Genomic DNA, 25,422 nt, shown 5'->3' with positions numbered 1-25,422 from the left:
CAGGCGGAGGGTAGGACGCCTTTCAGAATGTATCTCCCTCTTTCTGGGTTGTACAGCTCCCCATGTCCCTTCCCTTGGAAATAAGCCTTTCCCGTGGGCCTGCAGTGTGCGTCCCCTTGAAGCGCGCAGGTGAGGGCCCACCCTCAGGCAACCCGTTCTACATGGGGGCTGCCCTGGAACGTGGCTACTGAGGGAGCCTGCACGCTGCCCATCAGGGAGCGACGGCTCAGGGAGCAGGGAAGGGATCGAACAGGCTTCCGTGATGGGCACGATGTGCTGAGTTGGCTTGTGCTGGAGCCAAAGTGAAAAAAAATATGAGCTCTTTCCTTAGAGAAGAGTGTGGTGGGTTTTCAGAGACCGTGGCCTGACCCTTGACCGCCTCGGTCTCAGGGGCTCTCCCCAGCAGTCCTCTTGTGGCTGCCGGATGGCTGCATCCCCGTGCACAAATCCAGCTCTGTCCCTGGGTTCTGCACTCACCTCCCGGTTACCCTCTGACCAGGACATGAGGACACGCACTTGGCCTTTCTTGTCTAGAGCTGGACCCACAGCCTGTGTCCCCGGCTCTGAGCGTGTCGCTACCTCCCTCCATCGACACCCGGCAAGTGACTTGCGTTTGTCCTATTTTGCACAGGCGGGTGAATTCCTATTTTGAAATTTTCTTGTTTTAATATACGTCATTCCCAGAGCCCACAGGTAATTTGTGGGGGGCCCATGAGCAGATGCATTTGAACCTCTTTTCCCTGACTAGATCTCTGGAGATGCTGGATTCCCTGGCCAAGCTTACCATTTTTCCTTTGTTAACACACCCCCGAGCTAAAGAAGCTTTAATAGTGTTTCTTTTTCCATATGGAAACTCAGGAGCTATCATGGGGGGTCATTTTGCTCTTTGCGTTGGGCGGGTGCTTTATTTACTCAATAAACATTTGTTGCACTTTTTGCTTCATACCCAGGTAAGCAACTTTTCCCCACGGCTGATGCTTAATTTTTTTCTTTAAATTTCTTTTTGTTAAAAAAAGGACTCTTTCTCCCACTGCTTTGTTTCTACATGTTAAAATAACGAAACCAGGTAAAGAGAGGATAGTTCAGGTTGTGTCTCTTCCGAGCCATCTTCCCTGGAGGCTGCTCACAGCAGGTGTAGGCAGGTGGGACCGTGTTGTCTGCAGAGGCTGGGAAATTCTCTCTGGTTAAGTAGCAGCACCGTCCAGACTAGCGATCCGCTCTTTAACATCTAGGGTTCTGCTTGCTGCCCTCAAGAAGAACTTTTACCTTTACAGGAAGAAAATCCTTTCTGAACATGTGAATGACAGATTTCACTTGGAAGCAAGAGAAACCAGCGGCGGCTGAGGTAAGCAGAAAGAGTTTTGATGAGAGGCTAAAGGAGCTCCTGCTCACAGGAGGTGATTCCAGAACAGTTGCCTCTTGACACTTCTCTAAATCACAACAAAGAACATTAAAAAACTCGGGTGCAAGAGAACAAGAGGGGTGACTACAGCAACCAAGGTGTGGAAGATACAAAGGAGGCAAAAGGGGACATTTTTAGCAGCAGGAGAGAGTTGAATTCCAAGCTGGAAAACTGACTTGCACTAAAGGTGCTTCTCAAAAGCTCAGCAATTGATGGTACCTGGCACTTTGTGAGGTGAGGCTGAACCAGAGATTTACAGATATAAGCAGTGTTAGGTCCTAAAACTTTTTTTCAAATGTGTTTTGCAACCATCCCAGGCCAGGTAGGTTCTAGTGATTTGAAGGAGAATTGTGGGGCTCCTGGCATCATTGGCACAGGTTTGAATGCTGCCCGGGGGAACAGGCGGCAGGGAGACAACAGGGCACCCCTGCGCCTCCTTTCCCTGGCCTCTCTGCCTTGTCCTCTCATAGCCTCGCTAGTCCTCGCAGCTGCTCTGCTGCAGGCGTCTCTGAGTGATGCCGCCCTCATAGCCCTGCCCTCGGGGCTCAGGTGTGCACTTGCACACGCGCACACACCACGCTCAGGTGTCCATGGTCAGGCTCGCTGCCCCACGCCACGAGCCTTCCGCGTAGTACAGGTGACGGCCACAGAGGCCAGGCCGTAAAGCCAGGCGGACTTCACGGACCCTCCAGAGGGCTATACGACCAGGCGACTGTCTCCTCCCTGGCTCCAGCAGGAGGCGAGAGCTCTAGGCGCACCGACGGGAATAAAGTTGGTGCCTTTCAATGACTTAGTTCAATGTTATTCCACCATGTCTGGGGAAAACATTTCCTTGAAAAGGTGTTTTTTTCTTCATTCATTGGTTCATATTTAAAAATATTTACACACAAAACCCAAAGCTTAATGAGGAAATGCTAAAATAAACATACCCAGCACATTCCTGGAACAGAATCCCATAAAGCAAAAATGGAATCCCAAAATGGAAAGGAAACGCCTGTAATATGTTACTATCCGGACGACTCTCAGCAAGAGCCAGATACAAAATCAACACAGAGCCCGTTTACAGAACGTTGAAGCCGCAGGCAAACCCAGCCACAGGTGCTAATCCTCAGGCTCTTGATTTACTTTGGAGAGACACGCCCGTAGCTTCTGGGCTGCGGGGGTGAGTGATCTCTTGATCCGGGTGGTGGATGCGTGAGCACGTCACTTGGTGAGAACTCTGACATGAATGATTTGTGCACTTTTCTGTGTATATTTGACACCTCCAGTAGTTTTCCTCTCTTCAATTAAACGTCAACTTTTAATTCCACATCTCATCAATATTCAATCTCATCAATATTCAGTCTTATCAACATTCATTGCTGATACAATTTTATAAAACTCTGAGGTACTGCTGGATTTCAAGAGTTAGCCTTTTCTTTCTCCAGTTTGGAGAAAAAACCTCAGCGCATCGGGGAATTCTGAATGCTGTGATTCTATACCTACAGACGGCATTTCACTTTATCCACGTAAAACCGAAGGGCAGCTTGGCAAGGTTTAACTAGGACAGGAAAAAAACCCATCTCAAAGGGAAGATCTGTCTGATGTGTGTCCAGCAGGATGGGATTCTCCCGGCCTCCCAACCCCCTGGGCTGCCACGCAGGGGTCACCAAAGCATGTCCCTGAAAAACCCACGGTTTCATGGGGAAGGCCCCATACACCGGGCCTCGTTTCCAGATTCACCAATAAAAACGCGAGATCCAGCAGTTTTGCAGAGGAGAGGGCTTCACCTTCGGTCACGCCACTCACCCCTCTGGGCCGGGCAAGCGGCGGTCAGGGACGGACACGCCGTGGAGAGGCACAGCAGGCCGGAAGCAGACAAAGGAGCCAGAACTATCTTATTTATTAGAAAGATACACCGCGGGGAGCAGACCTGACGGCGGAAGCCTGGAACGGTACATGCCGAGTGTACAGTCCTATACATAAAAGTGCATCGTCACAACAGAGGAACAAACATTGTTTTCTTCCAGAACCGTGAAAGCGTCCCCTGTGTTGTCACCTCCCGGCGGCGGGGATGGAATGGGGAGAGGCGGCGCAGAGCCGGGGCGCACAGGACGGCAGTCGCAGCACGTGAGCCGGGGGGTGGCATGTGGGGCGGGGGTGCGGGGTGGGGGACGGGCTGGAAAGGCACAGTCACGGCTACAGGAAAACGAGACAGTCTGATGAGCGACAAGGATGCAGGACGGACAGAACTGAGCACTGAGGCACAGAGAGGCGGGGAGGGAAGCAGCTGGGGAGGGGAGGGAAGTTCACAAACACCCAAGGGGGGCAGCAGGGGTCGGGGCAGGGAGGAGGGCGCAGGGCAGGAGCAAGGCGAAGACTCCTAAGATAGAAAGGCACTTGCACGTGTACATACTACGCATGTACATCGACACGGTAGGGAACAGTCACAAGCAGGAAGCCACCAGAACTGCAACTGATCAGAACGACAGGAGGGGACAATACTGACTTCATCACCGGGCAGGAGCTACCCTTCCGTCCGCAGGGACATCGAGTCTCTCCCGTGACACAGCCACTGACGACACTTCAGACATCTAGAGCGACCATCGCACTACACACCGGACTTGGCCGAATGCTCTACGGGGCATTCACAAACGCACGGCTGATATATTTTCTTTTACTAAACAGTTTCTAAGATAAGCATTATGGAACCCAGTACAATTATTTAAACATACAAAATTCCCTAGTAATTTAAAGATACAGGTACCCAACTCGATTATACCACAGACTAGTTTTTTAAAAAAGTATGCTAGGGTAAGTGAAAGCTCAATTTCCAGTTGTTTTACTGAACAAAACTCTGTCAACGTCACCCCAGCCCAGCTGGAGGTTGGTTTTCAGCTCAGGGACGGTCTGGAACAAGGAGCTTTATGTACACGAGGGTAGAGTCTTCACTTCCAGGATGCTCCAGCGGCTCAGGGCTCTGGGGTGGGGGACTCAGAGTTAGACTCGACCCCAAGGGCATTTCCTGCACTCGCGGCCTCTAGCGTGGCCAAGAAAAAACAAGGGTCACCTCAGACCCTAAGTGTTCTGGCCCTCTCAGCAGACCCACATGCTTTTCAGCAGAGGCTGTGGTGACCTGTTAACGGTTCCTCAGCAGGCAGACCCCAGAGTCTGTATGACAATCCTGAACGCCAAGGAGACCCCTACTCCACCACCCCACTTTCCTTTTCCCTAAGTAAATTACGCATCCGCCTGGGGGAACGGCCAAAGTACAAGGACAGAAAACTCTTCACTGATTTGGTTTGGGCCTTGCTGCTGGGCAGCCATGGACGACTGTCCGCGCACTGCAGGTCAGTGGGGCCGAGCCCGGGGCCCCAGAGGCGGGTTGCGGTGTGTAAAATGTGCACAGCTCCCGACCACGGTGTTGAGACTGAGCGTGAACACAGCGGTCTGTAAAGGGTCATTTAGGAGTTTGAACTGAATGTTAGAGAATGTTCATCCGAAAATGTGCACGAATGACCTTTCACTCCGTCCTCCCGCTCCACTCCTAGAAGGCCTCAGCCAGGCCACTCCACACGGCTCCTGTGGTGAGGCCGGGCGGGACCCGCCGCTGCAGAAGCGTGAGCACACACGCTGGTGGAGGGGGAGCCGGGGGGCTTGGCAGAGCCGTCACTCACCCTCCCGCGAGATGGTCCTTCCCAAGCTGCACACCCGGACTGAGAAGATCCTTGAACCGGGGGGCAAAGCAAAAGCAACCCAGGGACTCATTTTCTTTCCTCTCTCCTGTCCCTGGCGCCTTCCCATCCCCCCGCTACGCGCTACACCTGTGGCTGTAAAAAAAAAAAAAAAAAAAAAAAGGGCCACGCGGGCACCAGGTGATCCCGCTCAGCTGCTGAAGCTTTTTCAGAACTTACTGAGGAGTTTGGGTTTTTGGTGAAGTGGTCGCCTTGTCTTAACCCTAGAATCTTAAGACTTTACTAAACAGAGTGAGAGAGACACATGACTCCTTCCTTTCTCTGACGTCACAACCCTTCCTGGAAATTGCAAAATAAAATCAGCCAAACACACAAAAACCCTAACAAACAAAAAACAAACCTCAGGAGCATGGGGGGCAGAGCTGGCTGCAGCAGCAGGGGCCGGGCTGCGAGGTGCTGATCCTGAAGAAGGCACAGCCTCTGAGGCTCTGGGGGCTGCAGCAGCGTGCGCCTGCCGTTGAGGCGGCACAGCCCTGACCCGGGGTGGGTGGCGAGGCGGTCCCTGCAGGCGCAGACACCCTCAGGAGAGACGCTGAGCAGCTCCCAGGGAGAGGTCTGGAGAGATGAGCTACCGACGATGTGAGAAGCTAAGTTAAAGCTTGCGGAAGAACCCCCCAAGATGACTAAATCCAAACCTCTGCCGTTTGGATCCTGCCTGTTTAACATCTTACTCCCCCATCAAAGGTGGAAAATGATTTTTAGGAGTCCTTTTCACTTTAGCTTTTCTAAAAGATTTGTCCCCTCCTCCCCCACCCCCACTGCTCCACCTTTATTTTCTGCTTGTCTCCCCATCCAACAACAGAGAATGAGAAAGTGGGATCCAGAAAGAACTGGGAGATTGTTCAGGAGAATTTAAGTGTCTCGGACTTTGGGGCGATTGTTTACAGGGTTAGCAACAGTCAACGCGCAGTCCTGGCGGGCTCGCCGTGGCACCCACAGGCGTCGAGGACCACGATCTCCCAGGAAAAGTGGTGAGGCTTGCACGCGGCGCTGAGCTGGGGCTTTTCCCCAAAATGCACAGAAAGAATCACTCTGAAAATTCAGGTTTAAGAGTTCACCACCCCTGGAAATACTCAGGAAAATAAATTTCTATGCAACCCATTTGTGAGACAGGCAGCGGGCCAGGGTGTGGCTCTGAAAGGAGGCGGCGTTTCATGGATTTAATCTCTCTCTGCAATAGAATGATTCGACGGCAAACTGAGGTAGAGATCAGAGTCAGGGTGTTGAATTTCAGTCCATCCTTTCCCACGAGATACATTCACGGAGGGGCTGAGAAATGAGTCTGTGCTGTGTCTTTCAGGTGGGCGTGCACCTGGCTGCCAGTTTGGAACCAGACCTGGAGGGAAAACGGCGGAGTCCAGAGGGGTGGGTCCTGGGCCGCCCGTTCTTCTTTGTTCAGAAAGTCTCTTCATCAGTAAGTCCCATGATAAAGTAACCAAAAATGCTCACAGCGTTACCGATGACGCAAGCGGCTGCTGGCAGAGGGTGTGGCTTGTACCTTAGTAAAAACAACTGAGTTCAAAGCAACCTTTTTAAGATAGAGAGAAAACAGAGCATTTAAGTAGGAGCTACAGCAAGATGATCATGAGCTAGAACGTCCGAGAAAGAGTGGCCCTGCGGGGCCCGGTGATGCGAGTTGTGTAGAGACCGTGTGAAAAAAGAACAGCGTTGGGAGAAAATCCCCCTGGAATCACAGGGGAGCCCTGCAGCCGAGCCGGGAACACCCCTCACTCCAGCACCACGCCGTCCCGAGTGGGCAGAGGCGAGGACAGCTGGGCCGCATCTGGGCCATCAGGCTCCGTGGGGCGGGCAGGGCCTGCGGTCACATGGTCGGAAGAGAAGGCTGAGGGAACCGAGGCCTGGTGTGCTCTTGCGTCTCTGTTTCCATAGAGGGGAGCACGAGGGCGGGGGGGCGCGAGACCCAGTCCCTAGGCAGCTTCTGAACAGCAGATGTCTGAAGTTTCGAGCAGGGTATTCCCAGCGCCGTCCAGGTCAGGCTGTTCTGATCCTTCTGGGAGCAGGGCGGCCTGGAGACCTTCTGGGCCTGATCAGGCTGTGGTGGAGCCACACGAGTAGCTCCGGGGAGCTCTCCTGCCACTGCGTCTTGACCCTGGACCCAGGGAAACGATTCCATGAAAGAGGAAATTGCTCCAGCGCGCGGCCGGGGACACCGCACAGCGGCCACTGCGGGGTCTTAAGCATGAGCGGGACGCGCCCCCATATGGGGTTGAGGTGCTGCCAGCGAGCGACCGTGCATTTGTCACTAGTCAGTCCCAGCCCAGAGGGCCGCAGACACGCGGGTCACGCTCCGGCCGGCCGCGATCAGGCCCCTGAGCCGTCGAGCCCGCGCTCCCGCGCCTGGCTCGGAAGCTCTGTGCGCCGGGAGGGCAGTGTTGCCTTCATGACAAATGGTGCAGCATTGGATTTTCAAGTAAGTCTAAGTGTTTCTATTGTCTTTGAAATGACATACGCTATGTCCAGTTCTTAAAAAAAAAAAAAATTACAAAATACAAATGCCGTGTTACGTGGCCAGTCTCAGACGTTACATTCGAGAACACAGAAAAGCCAAAAGGTCTCCAGTTATAAGCACAAACTAGGGGACACTGTGGGTCAGTGACCTTTGTCACCGACCCGTCCTCGCCTCGATCACCTCCGGGTGGCCTCGCGCAGGTGGCTACATGGTGCCAGACTTGTCTGCGGGGCCCTGGGCGGGCGGGGCGGGCCCCATTGTGGGGTTTGTTTTTGGGAGAACAGCAGGTTTCGGCCGCAGGGCCGGGGGCTTGAGCTGCACACCCATCCTGGGCGCCACCGCCGGCTTGAAAGTGCTCATGGTGTCGCTGCAGGAGCTGGTGCTGCGGCGAATCTGGGGCTCTGAGCCCCTGAGGGCCACGTTGTGCAAAGGGCTGAGCGATTCCGTGGAGGTGGCCGGGGTGGGAGAATTCTTCACTTGCTCCAGAGTGTCCAGCACCACGTCGGGGGCGTGCTTGGCCGTGCTCTGCCTCTCCAGTTCCCGGAGCTCGTTCAAGGCCGAGTTCATCGTCTCTTCGATGTCCTGTGGGAAACCATCAACAGGAGAGAACAGGCCGATCGTGAACACGGACACACACTGGGTACAAACACAGCCCGCGCAACCCAGACGCTTCATTTTTAAGGCCAGCAGGCCGGCAAGACCGTGCGTGTTAACGTTACAGCGGCTGGCGTGTAACACAACGTTGTTACACACACGTTGTTCTGCCTGCACACACATTGTTCTGACGCAGCGTTCAGGAAGCCAAGATGCAGGAGAACCGGATGCCAACTTTTTGCCATTCCTAAACACCGGTCTCCTTCTGGTAGTTTCTACCTTAGATATTGACGTGTGATGTGGAATTCTGTTTCGACCCCTGGGAGAGACAGCCGAACTCTAATAGAGCAATTTCTTAAGAAATGAATGTGAATAGGAACAAAACATCAGACTTTCCCCATTCACTCAACAGGTGAGTTTTGAACACTCGCTATGGACGTGGCGAACTCGTAGCCGTTCTTTAAAATTCAGCTGACGCCTCCCCTGATCGTCTTGCCCGGTGATCTCAATGGAAGCCCTCGGCATAGATGTGTGTTTTCAAATGTCACAATTATGGGGTGGCTTCACTGGCATGTGGTGGGCAGGCGCAGACCAACTAGAGAGCTGGAGACTGCGCTGAACAGGTTATGTGCAATGACTTGTCCTGCATCTTGTTCAACTTTTGAATGTTCCCCAGATATTATGTAGGTGAAAATTCTGTTTATGATGACCAGAGCTCAGAAACAAACTTTTTCTTATATATAAACGCAAAACATACTTTTTATGTAGCTCGGTTTCTAGGGATGCAACTATCACGCAAATGATACTTTATTTTGTTTAGAACTGTAGGACCAAGGTTTGCCCACCTTCCCCATTACGAATGCTACCCACGGAATGCGAGCTAAGACTAACTTAATACTCTCAGATCAATGTGCATTTTCACTTGTATTTATGGAAATCCTACATGGAGGTGAAAGCCTTTCCTACTTCTTTTTTCTTCTAATGTAGTCAAGTATTCACTAAATACATTGTGTTGTTTTAATTATGTTTCCTTATGTTTAGAGCTTCATGTGTTAAGCAAGTCAAAAAAGACAAATGCTGTGTGGTTCCCCTTTGATGAGGCGTCACACTCACAGCAGCAGAAGCAGAATGGTGGTGGCCCGGACACAGAGTTTCAGTTTTATGATAGAAATAGGTTTTGGAGATCTGTTTCACAGGTAAATATGTTTTACTGAATTGTGCACTTAAAACTGGTTAAGCTGGTAAATTTATGTTATGGTATTTATTTATTTATTTATTCATTCATTCATTCATTCATTCATTCATTTATTTATACAAGCACTGGGTACAGTCAGAAGCGCGGGAGGGTGAGAGAATTCACCAGAGCCAGAGCGGGGAGCAGAGCAGGCAGAAGGACCGAAGGACACTGCTGAGGGGAGCAGCGGGCGGCAGGAGAGGTCTGCGCGCCATGCGGGACCCTCCTCCGGTGGCCGGGGAGCAGCCGGGGATCGAACCGGCGCCGCAGAGGCCGCGGGCAGCGTCACAACTCAGCGCTCAACTGCTGCGCCACCGGGGAGGCCCTATGTTATGGTTTTTAACACACACACACACACACAGAGTACTGTGTGAGGCGGGATGGATGGAGAGTGTCTTCCCTGATCTCACTAAAATGTCTCCTCTCTTCATTCTCAGGGATCCCCCCACTTACCTAGAGCATAACCCTCTGGCGCTGCAAATGGCAACTGATTTCCGTATCCACGCCCCCACCTGAGCTGCAAGCACCTCAGGTATCACCTGGATGGTTTGGATTTTGTATCCACAAAGCTTAGCCTGGGACCTGGCATACAGTAAGTGCTCAATCAAGGCTTGCTACGTGAATAAAGGTGGGCACGGTCACACATTGCCGGGTGGAGGACAGCATCAACAGGGAGTGCACTGATTTGTTTGATAAAAGAATTGACATTTTTTTGTTTTGTATGAACAAGATGGCAGGTTTACTTGTCCTCAAGGGAAAATCTGAAGACAAAAGATGAAGCTGTCTGCAGCCTCTGCAGCACGAGTTCCATCCCCGGCCAGGGAGCTACCCACAGGGCGCAGCAGACCTCTCCTGTCTCCCCCTGCTCCCCTCAGCAGTGGATCTACCTGTTCTGCTCCCCACTCTGTTTCTGGGGAATCCTCTCACCCCGCACCTCTGGCCTGCACCCCAGCTCTTGTATGCATAAATAAGTAAATCTTTTTAAAAATTGCTTTACTTTTAGTTTGTTAATTCCAATCATTAGCCGTGCGCCAGCACCCTTGCGTGCAATCACTTTTCCGAAGGGCAGACACAGATACTTTCGGAAGTGACGCAGGATTCAGGCTCCTTCTTACTCTAATCGCTGCCCGTTACCATCACGCTGTTGCTGACTGACTCATCGCTTCCCAAGTGGAGCGTATCATCTCCATCGCGTACTGAGATTTTTGTTTCACGGCTTTCCATTTCCCATCAGTTTGTCTATTTTACTATATTTAGCTCGAATTTGACAGGTGGGGCTCTTTCCTCCTCACTAGCCTTTGTTTCCCGGCTATTCGGAGACGATGGGTCTGACTGTCTGGGCCCACGTTTCTGCCACGTGTCTGTTTAAGTCAATAGGAACAAATGGTTATTCCAGGGGGAGCCAAAGTCAGCCTGGGGGCGCGGAAGTTGCCTCTCTCTTTCCTCTAGTAGCTTCTAGGTCGACTAGAATCTAGTAGATCTGCACACGCCCCTTTGCGACCCCCAGGTACTGAGCCCGCCCTGCCGCACCCCAAGGGCTCACCTGAGCGATGGACTCCGGGTCCAGTGGCTTGTGGTCATTGAAGCCCGTGTACTGGCCCGAGGACGTGGACCTCCTCATGGGAGGGCTGTCGGTCTTCTTGAGCGAGTCGTGCCGGCTGATGTTGGTCAGGCTGCCATGGCCCGGCCGGCGCCTCCTCTCGGGACTGTCGCTGTTGAGGCCGCGGTTCTGCAGGAGGCCCCGGGGGTGGCTGGCCAGGCTCGGGGACCCCAGGTCAACTGAGGAGTTGGAGAGGGCATGAGGGGGGTGCAGAGGGCAGTGGCTGTCACTGGTCCTGCCAGGACGCCTCGCTGGAGGGGGCGGGTCGCCTCGTTTTCTTTGCCTGGAGAGAGAGAGAGAGAGAGCGCGCAGGGAGGCTCGAGACACTGCATGACACACAGGACTGAGGACGCCACGGTTCCGCGCAGCCCTGGAGAGGCACGGCCCCTGCCCGAGCCCCACACCCCACACACCTGGCCACGCAGCCGTCGGGATGGCGGTCCGTGGGGGAGCTCAGGTCCTTGAATGAGGCCTTGTCCTCAGCGACCGGCCCGCTGCTGGCCTCGCTGTCGGCCTTCTGGCTCAGAGTGTCTGAAAATGTGTCGTCCCTGCAACAGGAGAACGGGGTGAGGGGGCAGCACTCGCGGGCCGGGCCGAAGCGTCAGGGCGACCTCTGCGAGGGTGAGGCCTCTCCTGCTAACACAGCTCCCTTCTGATTGTTGTTACAACGGTGCAATCAACCGGGAAGCTCAGCTACATGGAAAAGAAGGAAACACCCCTCGCTCACACAGGGACGTGACATCCGGGACCAGCACCGCTGGCATTCTAGAACACGTCCCTGCACACCTGCGCCTGGACACACGCGTGTGCTCGTCGCGCCACAGGGGGGTGAGCACAGGCACAGGGGGCCTTGGGCTGGGAGGCGCACTTTCTGGCATTTCTCAATCAGGCAGAAGCCTCCGCTCTCCTTCCCCTGGGGCGGTTGCGGGGGGGGGGGGGGCCCCCCCAGGCCGAGGCCCGCGGGGAGCGCTGTGCTCCAGGCCGCGCACTCCCTGGCCGCCGCGTGGCGCCCCCCTTCTCTTTCACATTTTTGAAATGAGGGCAACAAGGCTTTCTCCTGGGGGAGGTGGGGGGAAGGAGCCTGGGGTGGAGGCGCGTCCTGGGCTTCTGGCAGCTTTTCCCCTTTTCCGAATCTCAACGGAAGAAGCAGCTCCTGCTGCTGCCGCCTCTGCGGAGGCTGCTTCCCTGGGAGCCTGGGGTCACACCGGGCCCTGCCCCAACCTCCTGCTAGAATCTGGGAGTGACACCCGCTGGCCCTGAGGTGCTGCGGAGACCCCTCGGGGATGAAGAGCCACCGGCCGGGCCCCTCTCCACGCGCCCCTTGGCACAGGACCAGCGCCGCCGCCCGGCCCCCCGCCCGCTGCTGGGCCTGGGGTACTCACAGGTCCTGCACCACGATGTACTGGTGGGGCACCAGCCCCTCCACGCCGCTGTGCCGGCCCTCCCACCAGTCCCCGGACACGCGCTGGTACAGCAGCAGCGAGGCGCCCTTCTTGAAGGACAGCTCCCGGGCCGAGCGCCCCACGTAGTCGAACTTGGCGATGGCTTCTATGGGCTCACACTCTGCAAAGAGCACAGAGACCAGGCTGAGGGCGGGCAGGACGCGCGGGGAGAGGCCGCGTGTGGCTGTGGACAGACACAGCCAGGCCAGACAGTGTCCAGCCCGAATACGACAGAAGCGATCACCACGTTCTCCTTCTGGCCTCAGTGTTGCAAAGCAAAAGTGAACACCACGAACTACATCTTAATTTCCACAGCCTCCTGCTAGAGCTAGGGCAGCCTAAGAAAGAGTATTTTAGACTCTGCAATACGATATATAAAATTTCCCCCAGAGCTGGAACGTTCTCCACAACTGCGTCAATATTACTGTGGCATTGGTGGAGCTGCTTTGTTATGCCATTTATTACGTGGAAGATCCCAGAACACTAAGGATTTATACTTTGCTTCGTTTTAAAAATCAAGCTTACAAAACGCATCACGATAATTACTCTTTGAATAGATTCACTTTTCTCAGGCGGCACAACCAGACTGTCACTCTTTCACCAATAATAAAACAACCTGGCTTTCTTTAGTATTAGTAACATTTTGGGGGACATCTGTGATGCAAGCACACCTTGGGTTGGTCTATAACCAATTAAAACCCCAGATCGAATGATTATATTTTCTAGGGTGTCAAGGCAGGCAAAATGGGTGAGGAGTTTGTCAAAAGGTACAAACTTCCAGTTATCAAACAAGTAACTCCTAGAGATGCAATATGACCCTACTTAATATACCGTATTGCATATTTAAAAATTGCTGGACGTAGCCTTAAAAGCACTCGTCATAAAAAAGTCTGTATGTGGTAACAGATATTAGATTTACTGTACTGATCATTTAATAATATATACGAATATAAAATCATTATGAGCTTAATGGTCAAGGGAATTATGATGAGTGAAAAAAAGCCAATTCCTATAGATTATATTACGTGTATAATTAGATTTATATAATATGCTTGAGATGACATAATAATCAAGACAGAGGGTAAATCAGTGGTCGCCAGATGGCACCTGTCTGTACCATTTCTTACTACGGCATGTGCATGAACAGTGATCACTCATTTGTGGAATACAAGGAAACAAAGCAAAATAAAACAGAACAAAACCAACGTTTAGACTCTGACAAAAAGTGGTATTTTCCAGAGGGGCAGGGAAGCAGGTGGGAGGGGCGGGTAGAGGGGCCAACGGGATAGTGGTGAACGGCACTAACACTGGGTGGTGGGTGCAGCGCGGCGTCTGCATTTATCAAAGTGTGAAGCTCTACCCCTGAAACGTACACGGAGTATTATAATTAAATGGTAAATCAAAATAAAAAAAGTGAACTCTGGGTCTAGAATCAGAATTTCAGCTCTCCTGGAATTCTAACCACAGTTACTGAGGACAAACCAAACGAACTACTTGGACAGGTGCTTTCTGTGATTCAGCGTATTGTGAAACGCTCTGCAATCTGGGGCTGTCTGAGCTTTCCTGCTCCCTCCCACCATCACTCCATCCTCATCCCTGCTGTCAACAGTCAGTGAGTAAACATCTAGCCAACAATAACGAAACTGAAAAGGGTCACGACAGAAGTACAAGCCTACAGAAAAAGAGCTATGCGACAAGAAATACCCCAATTTGCTAAAAACGGAATTCGTATTTGTTTCCAGATACTGTTGAATATGTGCCCCGCATGAGAGACTCAAGCCTGCCTATCTGTCAAATATTTTCTTAGAAAATTATCTTCTATTTCCCTTGCTAACAAACCTTCCCATTAAAAGAGTTTATTTTTCCAAAGTTCATTGCAATATCTGTTGTACTTATATGGAATAACTGCCCGAATCGTCCTTAGAGAGCCAGCTAACCTTCTTTCTCGCTTGATAAATTCAAACATTCTCTGAGACATGGAAGGCAAAGCCACAAAAATCAACAGCCATACCGAAAAAAACCAGGTTTACCTTGTATGAAGGGCCTGGGTGAATTTCAACTAAATATTTAAAAGAGAAACAAAATAATGCTCCATTTTTCGGAAGGGAAAAATGTTTGAGGTAAATGTGTCATACGGCAACTTCATAGTCCGCGTGCAGCATACGTCTCAGCAAAGCAGGCATAAAAATTATATTTAAACAGTTTAAGTCCACTAACAACGGACGGTAGCTTTCTGGCCATATAGTAACACTCTGATATTTCCCCCTGAAATTATATTTTCTTTACTACAGTAAATAAGTACCAGCTCTATTATGTATCTATAAATCTGCTTCATGGGGTGGGACTATAACTTTATATTCAAAGGAATGACTTTATAGTTTGTTTTAAACTTGCAGATGAAGAACAAAGCCTCGATCTAAGAAGACAGATACTGTTCTCTCTGGGGGACAGAAATAAAACACAGCCATGGAGTGCGGGGGAAGCTAGTCTATACTGATTTATTCAAACAAACTCCGTGGCATGTAATCTGTGAACTCCCATGTGAACATGCCCATGTTTTAAATTCTGTTTTGCTGGAAAAATTGAGACTGATCTATCACATCATCTAAAATCTATGCGTGTGTCACAGTGAAACAGAGAGAACCATTCCTGTTCTTCAGTGACATTCGGTTACACAGCTTTCTGCAATGCTGGCCAAGGCTGTTGAAGACTATTTAACAGATCTACACATATTTTATCATAATTTCAGAACCATGCCCTCTGTGACCATCCTGTCTTTTTATCCTTTGAAACAACAGGCCGATCAGGCCCTGCTTATGGAATTTGAATGTGGAAGAGGTTATGAAAGAATGACCAGGTGGATCAAAAGTACATTTTATTGATGATCCTACTACACCAACTAGTAATTCTGAGCAATTTCATTATTTGGATTCCTTCTTCTCCCTCGAGAGTCATTTCACAGTCAAGTGTGAATCAATAAGCTATTTATACACATCTTAGTCTAGTCAGTGCAGAGGAAATCAATCTCTGGGCATGGAATGTACCCTGCTCCTTTCACACAGTGACTTACCCGGTCCTCCCAGGTCCTGCAGAGGCTGCAGAGCACTGCTGCTACATTACAATAAAAGAACAACACGATAACTTCAGATTTCTGCACGGCTATGATAGTTTTCGAAAAAAGGAAAGAGAATTCAGTAGAGCTGATTTTCTGAATGCCTGGTGCTTGGCCAAGGCTTGCATTTCCATTTCTCATCATTTTACACAAACTCTTAGCACACTTTCTATCTGGGACCTTGCTTTCCCTGACACTTTCCTTCCTGGATCTGTAAACCTGGCCCTTGCAGATGACGGCCTTGTTCTGTGACAGTCTCTCTTCTGGAAACAAAAGCTACTCTCTCTAGCGATCCATGCCAGAGAAAAGAAAATACAATAACACCGAGGAGATCAAAAGGTAATCAATACTCTAGTTAATTTAGTGACAGTACGTTAGAGGCTGGCTTGGCTTGGGGTAGCTGTCTTTTTAAGCAATGCTTTTATTTCCAGCAAAATCAGGTGAACACGATCAAAATGTTATTTAAAACCCAGAGCCTTTTGTAAATCTTTTCTTTTGTAGTCAATGGCCAAAGAACTGACACATGGCATCAAGTGGAAGCTGATGTGGCTGGAGCTTTGTCTTGGCTTTTCCAGCCACCGAGGAAGGTGAGCAACGCTTGGAGGAGGTGAGGAAAAGGAACAGAGAGAGAAAGAAATCCAAGACAAGCCCTGCTAGAGGCAGGGCTCAGAGGCCTTCAAAAGCAAAAAGACAAATACAAGTTCTTACAGAATTTCTCCGAACTTAATTTCGAGACGTGTGAATTCATGTTACTTTAAAAAACACAGGCTCTGTCTTTCTCTCGAGCAGAGGGTAGACACTAGACGCTTTGAATACCCTCTGCTGAAACAACTGAAAATTCTGGAGTTAAAAATAGAGGGTTTGTAATTGCAGTAATAAACTATCACAACCGCAAGGAACACTAAATATCAAAATCTCAGTGGAAACGAGAGCTTAGCGAGCAGAACTCTAGAAAATGTGAGTCAAAATTTTCCTTAAGGGGCTTTTCCCGCCTGGAAAACTGAAGCTTTATTTTACATAGAAAGTGACTAAGTCCACATCCTACGCGATGTGGAGACCCGAACTACACTCCCCACGCCCCAGGACCAGCCTCTCAGTTGTTGGAGTGAACTTCTCGATCAAGAAATGGCCTTTGCTCCTGGCCTGCACACACTGTAAGCACCCGCACCGTCCTCGCCCCCAGGCTGAAGGGAACCGGCGGTTTCCATCCTTGGGCACATGATCCCTGAGACGCAGCCACACCGGGCGCAGGCAGGTTTGCAGCTCACACGACCTGGGCGGCTGGACAACCGCAAACTGGAAACTCCATGTGGTCCTCAAGTGGTCACTCCAGCTCACAGCAAGTGAAACCTCTTCGGAGAGACCCACCGTCTACTGAGCCAAAGGGCTTCTACCAGCTTCTAAGACATGGGTAAACCTTTCTAAAACCCCCTGGCAAATAGGACTCAACGAGCAAGAACCTGCGGCCACAAATCCAGGAAGACTCCAGACATCGAACGACCCGACACAGCCCGAAGCGATGCAAGGGGCTGACGTGGCGGGTGCGGAGCAAGAGCCTGTGAGCACGACCAAGCAGCGCGTGTGACGAGCAGCCAAACAGAGCCCGCGGGGAAAACAATGAAAACTAAAAACTCAGCGGGTGGCTTTAAGAAGGATGCGGCAGTCACAGCTAAAGAGAGAAGAAAGACCCATCTGCACAGCCAGAGGGGCAGGAAGAGAAAGTCCTTAGTTTCATAGTTTATACTAACAAATGAAAAGTCTTGGAAACGAATGTTAAACGTTAAACTTAAAAAGTTAGAAAAAGGAAAAAAAAGGCCTCTTCAAACAAGAGGCGACTCATGCTGACTAATGCGTGTGGGGAGGGTGCAGGGGGTGCAGGGGGTGCAGGGGCTGCAGGGGCTGCAGGGGCTGCAGGGGGTGCAGGGGGTAGCGTTCCCCCTCCTCTGGGGAGCTGTGAGAAACAAACCGTGTCCTCACGGGAGACCCCGTCCGACTGTGCTGGTCTTCCTGTACCCCGTGTTTCCTCTCGAGACACTGCGTTTTATCAGCAGCATCCTCAGTAGTCACCGAAGGGCACATGAAATCACCGAGAGCTACTGCGATGGTGGCCAACGGCGATACTTGATAACACCGGGCGCTGCGGGCCAGCCCCGGGGGCTGTGGGCTGGGCCGGGGTCCGTATCACACAGCCAGCGCCAGCAACAACCTGGCAGAATCCAACAGAGTGGACGGCAGGCCTGCTGGTAGGTGTGTGTGTTCTCGAGGAATTCCCGAACGTTTCCAACGGGAGACGTGTTGGAAACACTGCGAGCGGCTGTTCCCAGGGCAGAGACCCAGAAGACACCTCTCCCGCCCCCACCAGCCAGGCAATGCAGTGGAATACTATGCAGGTGACTCTCGGGAAAATAATCCCGAGTAGAGAAATCATGATAAATACAGAAGGTCTGAGGCCACTTATGGAAAGTTCCAGGAGGCTGCAAATGAAAGGCCAACCGCTCTCCACACAGACACCGGGGGCGCCGCGGGGGCCGGGGGCTGGGGTCCCTGTGGCTGGGGGTCCCTGTGGCTTTCTTCTTGACCTTGGTGGTGGCTCTTGGGTGCTCACGGGGATATTATTCTACGTAGTTTACACAGTCAAAAAATATCCTTTTGCCTGCACTGACTAGCGAATGAAGCGACGCTACAGAGGACAGGCCCGCGGGCCGGGGCGAGGGCTCACCGTCGTCGCTGGTGTGCGGCCCGGTGCCCGCGTCGGGGTCTGCCTCCTCGGGCGCGCCGTGCTCGCTGTAGGGGCTGTCGCTGTGGGGACAAAGTCGCGTGAGGCCAAGTGAGGACTTAAAAGTGAACAACTGCTGAGGAGGAGAAAGATGAGCCTTTGTGGGGGCCCAGGAGTCACTAACAAGCCCGAAACGGGGTGTGGTGGCCTCACCTTGGGCTCAGTTTCTTACAATTCTCTAAAGACAAAGGGGTTGTCCCAGCCCGACAGCCTGACCAGTCCCTCCTCTCCGGGGAACGGAAGATGAGCTCGAATTCCAGCGGCGTGTCGCTGGGCATCGCCCTGCGGTTACACCAGTTGTGCAAATTCCTCTGGACACGCCTTTCTGCACACATGGAGGTTTCTTTGACTTCTGCTTTTAATGGGTTGTAGTAGCTTCTCCATTTTTTGGTGGACAGTTTCATTTTCTATCTACACGAGAGTTGTGAGTCTATTCTTTAAAAAAATTGATCCTTTGACACTAACACCCCGTCTCCCCTAATGAACGCTGACAAGCGGGATGTATTGGCCACAAACACAAACCTGACGCTAATGTGGAAGCCGTGTTCGGGGACAAAGGAAACTATCGTGATATTGACTTTGTGTTGAAAATGAATGATGGGGAAGGACATGATCAAATTGGCTGCAAGCTTCTTTGTTATGGGGCCGCCCTACTCGCAAAAAGTAATGACCAGCAAAAATCCTGAAATATCACACATCAAGAAATACTGGCCAGACATTCATATATTTGCTTTGTGATAAAACGAGCAAGACAGCAGAGCCTGCACACATAGCCCCGGATATTTGGAAATACTTAACATGCCTTTGACTCTGGCCATGAAACAAATGTGACCGTGGAAATAAAATTACGGAACTCAGCAAGGCTGAGTTTTACTCATTTATCTCTCCAGAGTCAAGCTTGTGTGGGGACCTTGCACATAGTAGGTGCTCAAGGAAATATTTTTAAATTGAATCCATGTGTAAAATATCTGGATATACCATAGAACTGGAATCTACCATGCCCTGCTGTTAATTTAGAGCAATATTGGGATAGTCAAGGCCCAGTTTTCTTTTTTTTTTTTAAGATTTATTTATTTATGCAAACAAGAGCTGGGGTGCAGGCCAGAGGTGCAGGGGTGAAAGGATTCCCCAGAAACAGAGTGGGGAACAGAACAGGCAGACTGAGAAATCCACTGCTGAGGGGAGCAGCGGGGAGACAGGAGGGGGCTGCTGCGCCATGTGGGTAGCTCCCTGGCCGGGGATGGAACTCGTGCTGCAGAGGCTGCGGACAGCTTGACAGTGCTGAGACTTAACCCCTGTGCCCCCAGGGAGGCCCAAGTCTCAGTTCCTCAAGGCATATGACCAAACTGTGGAATAAGAAAAAAATAAGTGTACCTTCAGCCACCTAAGACATTCAGCTCCTTGTTCTATGAATGCTTCTACTTAACCCCCAGGAAGGAAATGGGGGACAAAGTGTCCTGAGAAGGATCCAGAACGAAGGCCTCAGCCAAGTCTATTTTTAGGCGGCTCCTAAATCTGGGCTGCATGGGGCCTTCTGAGGTAGGCCGGGGGCAGCTGTGGAGCGGGAAGTCTCCTGTGGGCTTTGCAGTCAGACAGACCTGGGCTGTCTCCGGTTACCACCAGGCATTAGAGCCGCTTCTTGGCCTCTCTCAGCTGACTTGGTGGAGCGTTTGTGTGGAATAAAAGCCACCGTATGCACCAAGTGGCTGGCGTGGTATGTAAGGGGAGGCGCGCAGGAACGGAAGCTATTTTTATTGTGCATGATCTGTCAGCAGCTAGAAACACGTGTCAAACAGGGCTCCTCACCTTTGGGATCATTTGGTTGACACCCCCCCCCTTTTTATACTTCATTGGGAGTGACTGGACTGCCTTATTAAAAGCTGTTGTGTCCCAACAACACATTAACGTGGCAAGTTTGTGCAAAACGCCTTCTACCGCTGCAACTCACTAGGGTGTTTATCACTAAGAGTGAAAGTGAAAATCAGAATGAAAACACACCGGCTGACCAGGCTCCTTTGAAATGACAGCTCTGAGGATCAAACCTGTTTCAGAATGAAGTGGAATCTGTGAATAGTTCTCTTTTGGGGATGTAATGGTGAAGATTAATAAAGCTCTTTGTAAAGTCAAACCTTTATTCTCTATAAAAGCCATGGTGGGATGGATGTTTAAAAAGATGTAATCTTTGTGGAAAAGGAGAAAATGTGAGCGTCCATAAGAAGCTAGTGCTGTCACGCGACTTAGTACTCTAATTTACCTCACGTCGCCTGCTTCTTCCTTTGTATTTTTTTTTAAGTGAAGCATTGGTGACTTTTGGCCATTTTCCCCCTAATAATATTGAACACATGTTCAGAACTCTCTCCAGGGAGAGGACTAACATTCACGGGCTTACCAGTAGTCATCTCCAGCCATGCATTTCTCATAAACTGGGCCTTCCAGCTCTTTAGCATCCGGGAAAATAGTCTCGTGGTGGATGATGATGGTTTTGACAATTTCATTCACGTGAGCCTGGCAAGACACTTGATCCTGAATTTCTGGAACGGGCATCAGTGTTGGACCAAAACAAATGGCCAAGTTATACGGGTCCATCATGTTTTCATCACTGTACTGCGAGAGACTGTGAAAGGAAGCAGGACAGGGGTTATTCTGGGGAGATTTCTAGCTGTCTAGCACTAATCTCTAAATTCAGATTTAATGGATATTTGTGAGATATTTTCCACAGATGACTCACGCTAAGCCAGCTCCTTGTGGTTAAGCCTCTAACACAGGGCAAGGGAGAATTTAGAACATTATCCTCCAGTGTCTAAAGGACCATTCTTGGGGGGAATGTGAAATCCAGGTGAACAGATGACAAATGGAAGGAGAAAAAAGATACTCCACTCCCTTTGCGATCTGGTGACTGACACAAAGAAACGGAGACACCATGTGACATGATACTTGACTTTTTTTTGGAAATAGGATAGCCCAGAAAGTAGGAAACACAAAGGCATAATTTCCTCAGCTAACATATGTCTTTCCCTCATGCCACTTCTCAATCTTAAAAAAAGTTGACAGCAGCAGCTCACGATCACGTTACAGGGCATCATGAAAACGGAGAGAGGAAGGAGCCAGGCTCAGAGTGGGGATGGGCTCATTTCTGTAAGACACCGAAGCTCAGTGGGGGGGAGTCACAGTCCAAGGTTTCTGGGTCTTTAATGCAGTGCCGGCTTGAAGAGCACAAACTTGATATAAAAATGCTATTTCTACATTTCAATTTTACAACTGAAAATGAACAGGCAAGTTCTCTTCACAGTTCCTGCCCCACGCAGGACACCCAGAGGGCTGGGTCTTCCCTCCGCCTGCAGGCCGGTAGCAGGAGCCGGGGCAGGCTTGAGCAGAAAGGCCGGAAGCTGAGTCCCGGCACGTCTGCCATTGTGTTGCGCTTTGTGGGTGGTTAGATGCAGGTTGGGAGATCTTTCCTAATTCCACATTCAGAATTAAGTTGACTCTGGTCTTTTGGTTCACAGTGGGCTTAGTGCTGGTGTGGCAGGAAAATTTGGTGGGGCGAGCACGGGTTGGGCGGGAAGGCTCTCCTTGTGTGTGTGTGTGTGTGTGGGGAGGCACATGTAATGAGAGGTGAAGACGACAATCCCTCAGTCTCCCAACAGTCTGGGTGAGCAGGTGAAAGTGCAGACACCATTTATAACCACGCCTTGACATCTTGCTCCTTCCAGAGGTGGCTTCTGTACAAACGGGGTCCCGCCATGTATGAACGTGGTAGTTCATTGTTTCCTGCTGGCGTTGTCCTATCATGTGGGCTTGCTTGTTAGGGGCAGACTTAAGTGGGTGTGACTCGGGAGGAGTCAGCAGAGCTGCAGTTAGTTCTATGAATTTCGTGAACATAAACCCTCTCAGGAAATTGAGAAGAGAAGACATCCTAATTTTGCGGAATACAGACAAAGCAAACAAAGGGTCAGACAAAGACAGTCCTTGGAAGCTGCCCACAGATATGAGACGTCCAGGAGCGGGTGGTAGGGAAGGCGGGAGAGGCAGGGAGGGTGGAGGAGCACACGGGGCTGTGGCGACGGACGGTGGGTGCTTTGGTGGCGGGAGAACTACGGCGACCACACCTGGGGGGAGAAGCCATACGTTGTCCAAATATCCACAGTGACGTAAGAAAAAAGTAATTCATTTAAAAATTAAAAAAGGAAAAGAAAACATCGTAATTCTAGGCAGGGAGAATCCACGCCAGGTGGAGAAGGCACTTCTCCAAATTTCGTCCCCCTGGAGTTCCTTATTTCCAACGGCTTGGCCCAAACACTGAAAAGCAAGGAGACTGTTCAGCCGGGACTCGGTGATTCTCCCATCGGGGAGCATGTTTCAGGAAGTAACGAAGCTGAAAGCTGAGTTGCTTAAATGAAGAGTAAAGTATCTTTGAAGATAATGCTGATTTTTATGATTTCTGTTACATTGTTTTAGAGAACGCTTTAGAAATCTCTTCTTGACAAGTTCTCATTCTGCTGATTTCGCAGAAATTCTTTTTGGGATCTGTGTATACGTCTCATCTACAAGTCACTCCCCTACATCAAAAATTGCACACATTTTCTGCAGGTGGTTTACATCATTTTGATGAAAACATTCATGACATTAGCTTTGGACAGAAGTTAGAAAAACATATTTCACTAAAATGTGTTCTTTGTAGCAATATTTGTATATGTTTGCATCGATGGCCATATTTGCTGCATCCGGAGCAGAGCTTTCATCTGTCACATAACGACCTTGATCTGTTGAAAAATGCACCTGTCGTCTGTATTCAATCATCCTCTCTTCAACTCTGCTGATAAACAGACTCAACGTACATTTTACAGAATCCAAAAACAAAGACAGAATTCAGAGAGATATAAACAGAATTAGATGGATATTCTGGCAGAGCATCAGGTACTTACTGATTGAGGAAAGCAAAGAGGTACCTCATCACGATAAGGACCGACCTGGGCAAGGTGAGGAGCAGTTTGCGGATGTGAAGTGCCCTCTCATAGAGATTATCTATTCCTGCAGGCAAGAGGGGACACGGTCAGCTTCCTTTCACCCGCAACGTTTAAGGCAGAATGTCGGAGCACCCACGTTTCATGTATGTGTCTGAACATAAGTCACGCCTTGCCCTTGGGTGAGTCAGTCATCACCCACACAGTGCCCAGGGGGTCGGCGTGGAGGCACCACCGTTTCTGAGGGCATCACAGTTTTCTCTGATGCCCATGATTTTGGCCTTGGGCAGCTTAGCGTCTTCTAGATAAACTTACAACATGGCGGAGGTTTTAGGTGTTACTACGTCGTTCTTAATTACTCTTGAGACACACAGGTCTTGCCTCTGACGCTCCAAGGCAATTGATTCTCCTCCCAGAAATGAAAAATAACCCAAATATCCACTGATGGATGGATAATCCGAATATATACACACACAATGATATATTATTCAGCCATAAAAAAGGCATGAAATTCTAATACACACTACAACACGGATGACCCTTTCAGGTCTCATGCTAAGTGACCGTGCCATCACAAAAGGCCAGCTGTGGTAGCTGAGGTTTCTAGAATAGTCAAATTCAAAGACACAGAAAGTAGAACCAGCATCGTCAGGGGCTGAGGGCGGGAGGCGCGGGGGTTTAGTATTAAATGGAGACAGGTTTCCAGTTTGCGACCACGAGGGGTTCTGGAACTGGACGGTGGCCACGGCTGCAGACAAGGTGCTTAGTGCCACGGACCTGCACACCCACCAGTGCTTACCTCATGAGCATGAAGTGACGTGTATTTTAAATACAATTTAAAAATGAAGACTGGAGGAGAAGGCCGTGGATGCAAACGAGAGATTTCAGGAGAGAAAAGCAACAGGTGCACGAGAAGGCGAGACCGAGAAGACTAGATGGAGCCAGGGCGGCAGGAGTCCACTCCTGCACCGCCAGGAGACCGATCTCAGCCAGACGGCCGGGCTGGCACGGCGGGCAGAGCAGCAAACCCATCACCCGTTTGTCCCAAGGCCTCAGCCCCCACGGCCGTGAGCAGGATTCGGCTACGGCTGTGGCTCAACAGGCCCGCGGCGCGCGTCCTGCCGCGTTCTCGCGCGGTACCCATGCCCCAGACTGTCCTGCGTCCAGAGAGCGGGTCCCAATGGACGGTTCCCACAGCCCTTTGCTGGACGCCCTGCCCAGCGGGCTCTGAGAGCGGCGGGTGATGGTCGCAGGTGTATGCTGCGTGGCAAGACAGAGCTCTGCGTCCCCGCAGCCCGCCCGGGAAGTCAGGGCAGGAGCTCAGCCTTCTTCTGGCTCTCGCTCACGCTGCCCTTGGTTTCCACGACTCAGGAGCAAATGTGATTAGGTGAAGTGGCGTCTGCCAACCTTGGGCACAGAATCAAGGCTCCCGAGGCTCATTTATGTTCTTCCCCGAGCGCTGGACGCCCCCAGGTCGGCCTCCCGACCGCACCGCATGGGGGCGAGGGCCCTGGAAACGTGGGTGAAAAATTCACCACAACGTGCGGGTGACCCCAGAAAGCAGCCAAAAGTCCAAATGGCGGGTACCCTGAAAAGACCAGCTCTGCTGTGGCACCATTTGCAAAAGTATTTGTTAGAAAACAAATCATAAATCACAAGATGCAAATGCATCCTTCAGTCGGAAGACAGGGAAGGAAATTCCTTGGTGGCCACATTTGGAAATGGTTTGTTTAACAGCAGCAACACGCAAACATGTCTGACTTCACAGCCTTGCGGTATTCACAGTGAATTTCCCAGCCCCAGGACAGCTTTGGGGTCACCGCAGGTCCTGACAGTGACAACCTCGGAGTCGACTCTGCCTGCGTGGAAGTGTGCGCGACAAAGAAAGGGAGAGGGAAGGGCACAAGGGATGCTCCGGCACGTGTGCACGGAGCTCGGCTTAGCCTCGAGAGGATGACCAGCTGCTGCTCTAGGTGAGACTCAAAATGCTACAAATCTCTTTTATTAACCATCAATAGACCAACTTCTATGAATTACACCACTGTGTTCTTTCCTAGCTAATTAGCAACACCGTTGAGATACACACACACACGTACA

General features: G+C 50.8%; 1 protein-coding gene across 3 annotated transcripts in view; it reads right to left on the bottom strand.

Annotated features, from left to right (window-relative positions):
- Positions 1 to 2,384: 2,384 nt before the first annotated feature.
- SRGAP1 (SLIT-ROBO Rho GTPase activating protein 1) overlaps positions 2,385 to 25,422 on the bottom strand; it is a 182,542-nt gene continuing 159,504 nt past the window's right edge. For all 3 annotated transcript variants that reach the window (XM_037515107.2, XM_037515108.2, XM_054696744.1), the window contains exons 16-22: positions 23,287 to 23,392; positions 20,754 to 20,978; positions 18,308 to 18,387; positions 12,417 to 12,597; positions 11,448 to 11,582; positions 10,978 to 11,317; positions 2,385 to 8,188 (exon numbers count right to left, since the gene is read on the bottom strand). In XM_037515107.2, the coding sequence (XP_037371004.1) occupies positions 7,811 to 8,188; positions 10,978 to 11,317; positions 11,448 to 11,582; positions 12,417 to 12,597; positions 18,308 to 18,387; positions 20,754 to 20,978; positions 23,287 to 23,392 (1,445 nt within the window). In that variant the 3' untranslated portion in view covers positions 2,385 to 7,810. The remainder of the gene's footprint in view (positions 8,189 to 10,977; positions 11,318 to 11,447; positions 11,583 to 12,416; positions 12,598 to 18,307; positions 18,388 to 20,753; positions 20,979 to 23,286; positions 23,393 to 25,422) is intronic.

This window comes from Talpa occidentalis, unplaced genomic scaffold (assembly GCF_014898055.3).
Source record: "Talpa occidentalis isolate TD23 unplaced genomic scaffold, MPIMG_talOcc4v2.1 talOcc4.16, whole genome shotgun sequence".
NCBI lineage: Eukaryota > Metazoa > Chordata > Mammalia > Eulipotyphla > Talpidae > Talpa > Talpa occidentalis.
Note: the sequence above shows the minus strand (reverse complement) of the source record. Positions and strands in the feature narration are given on the sequence as shown.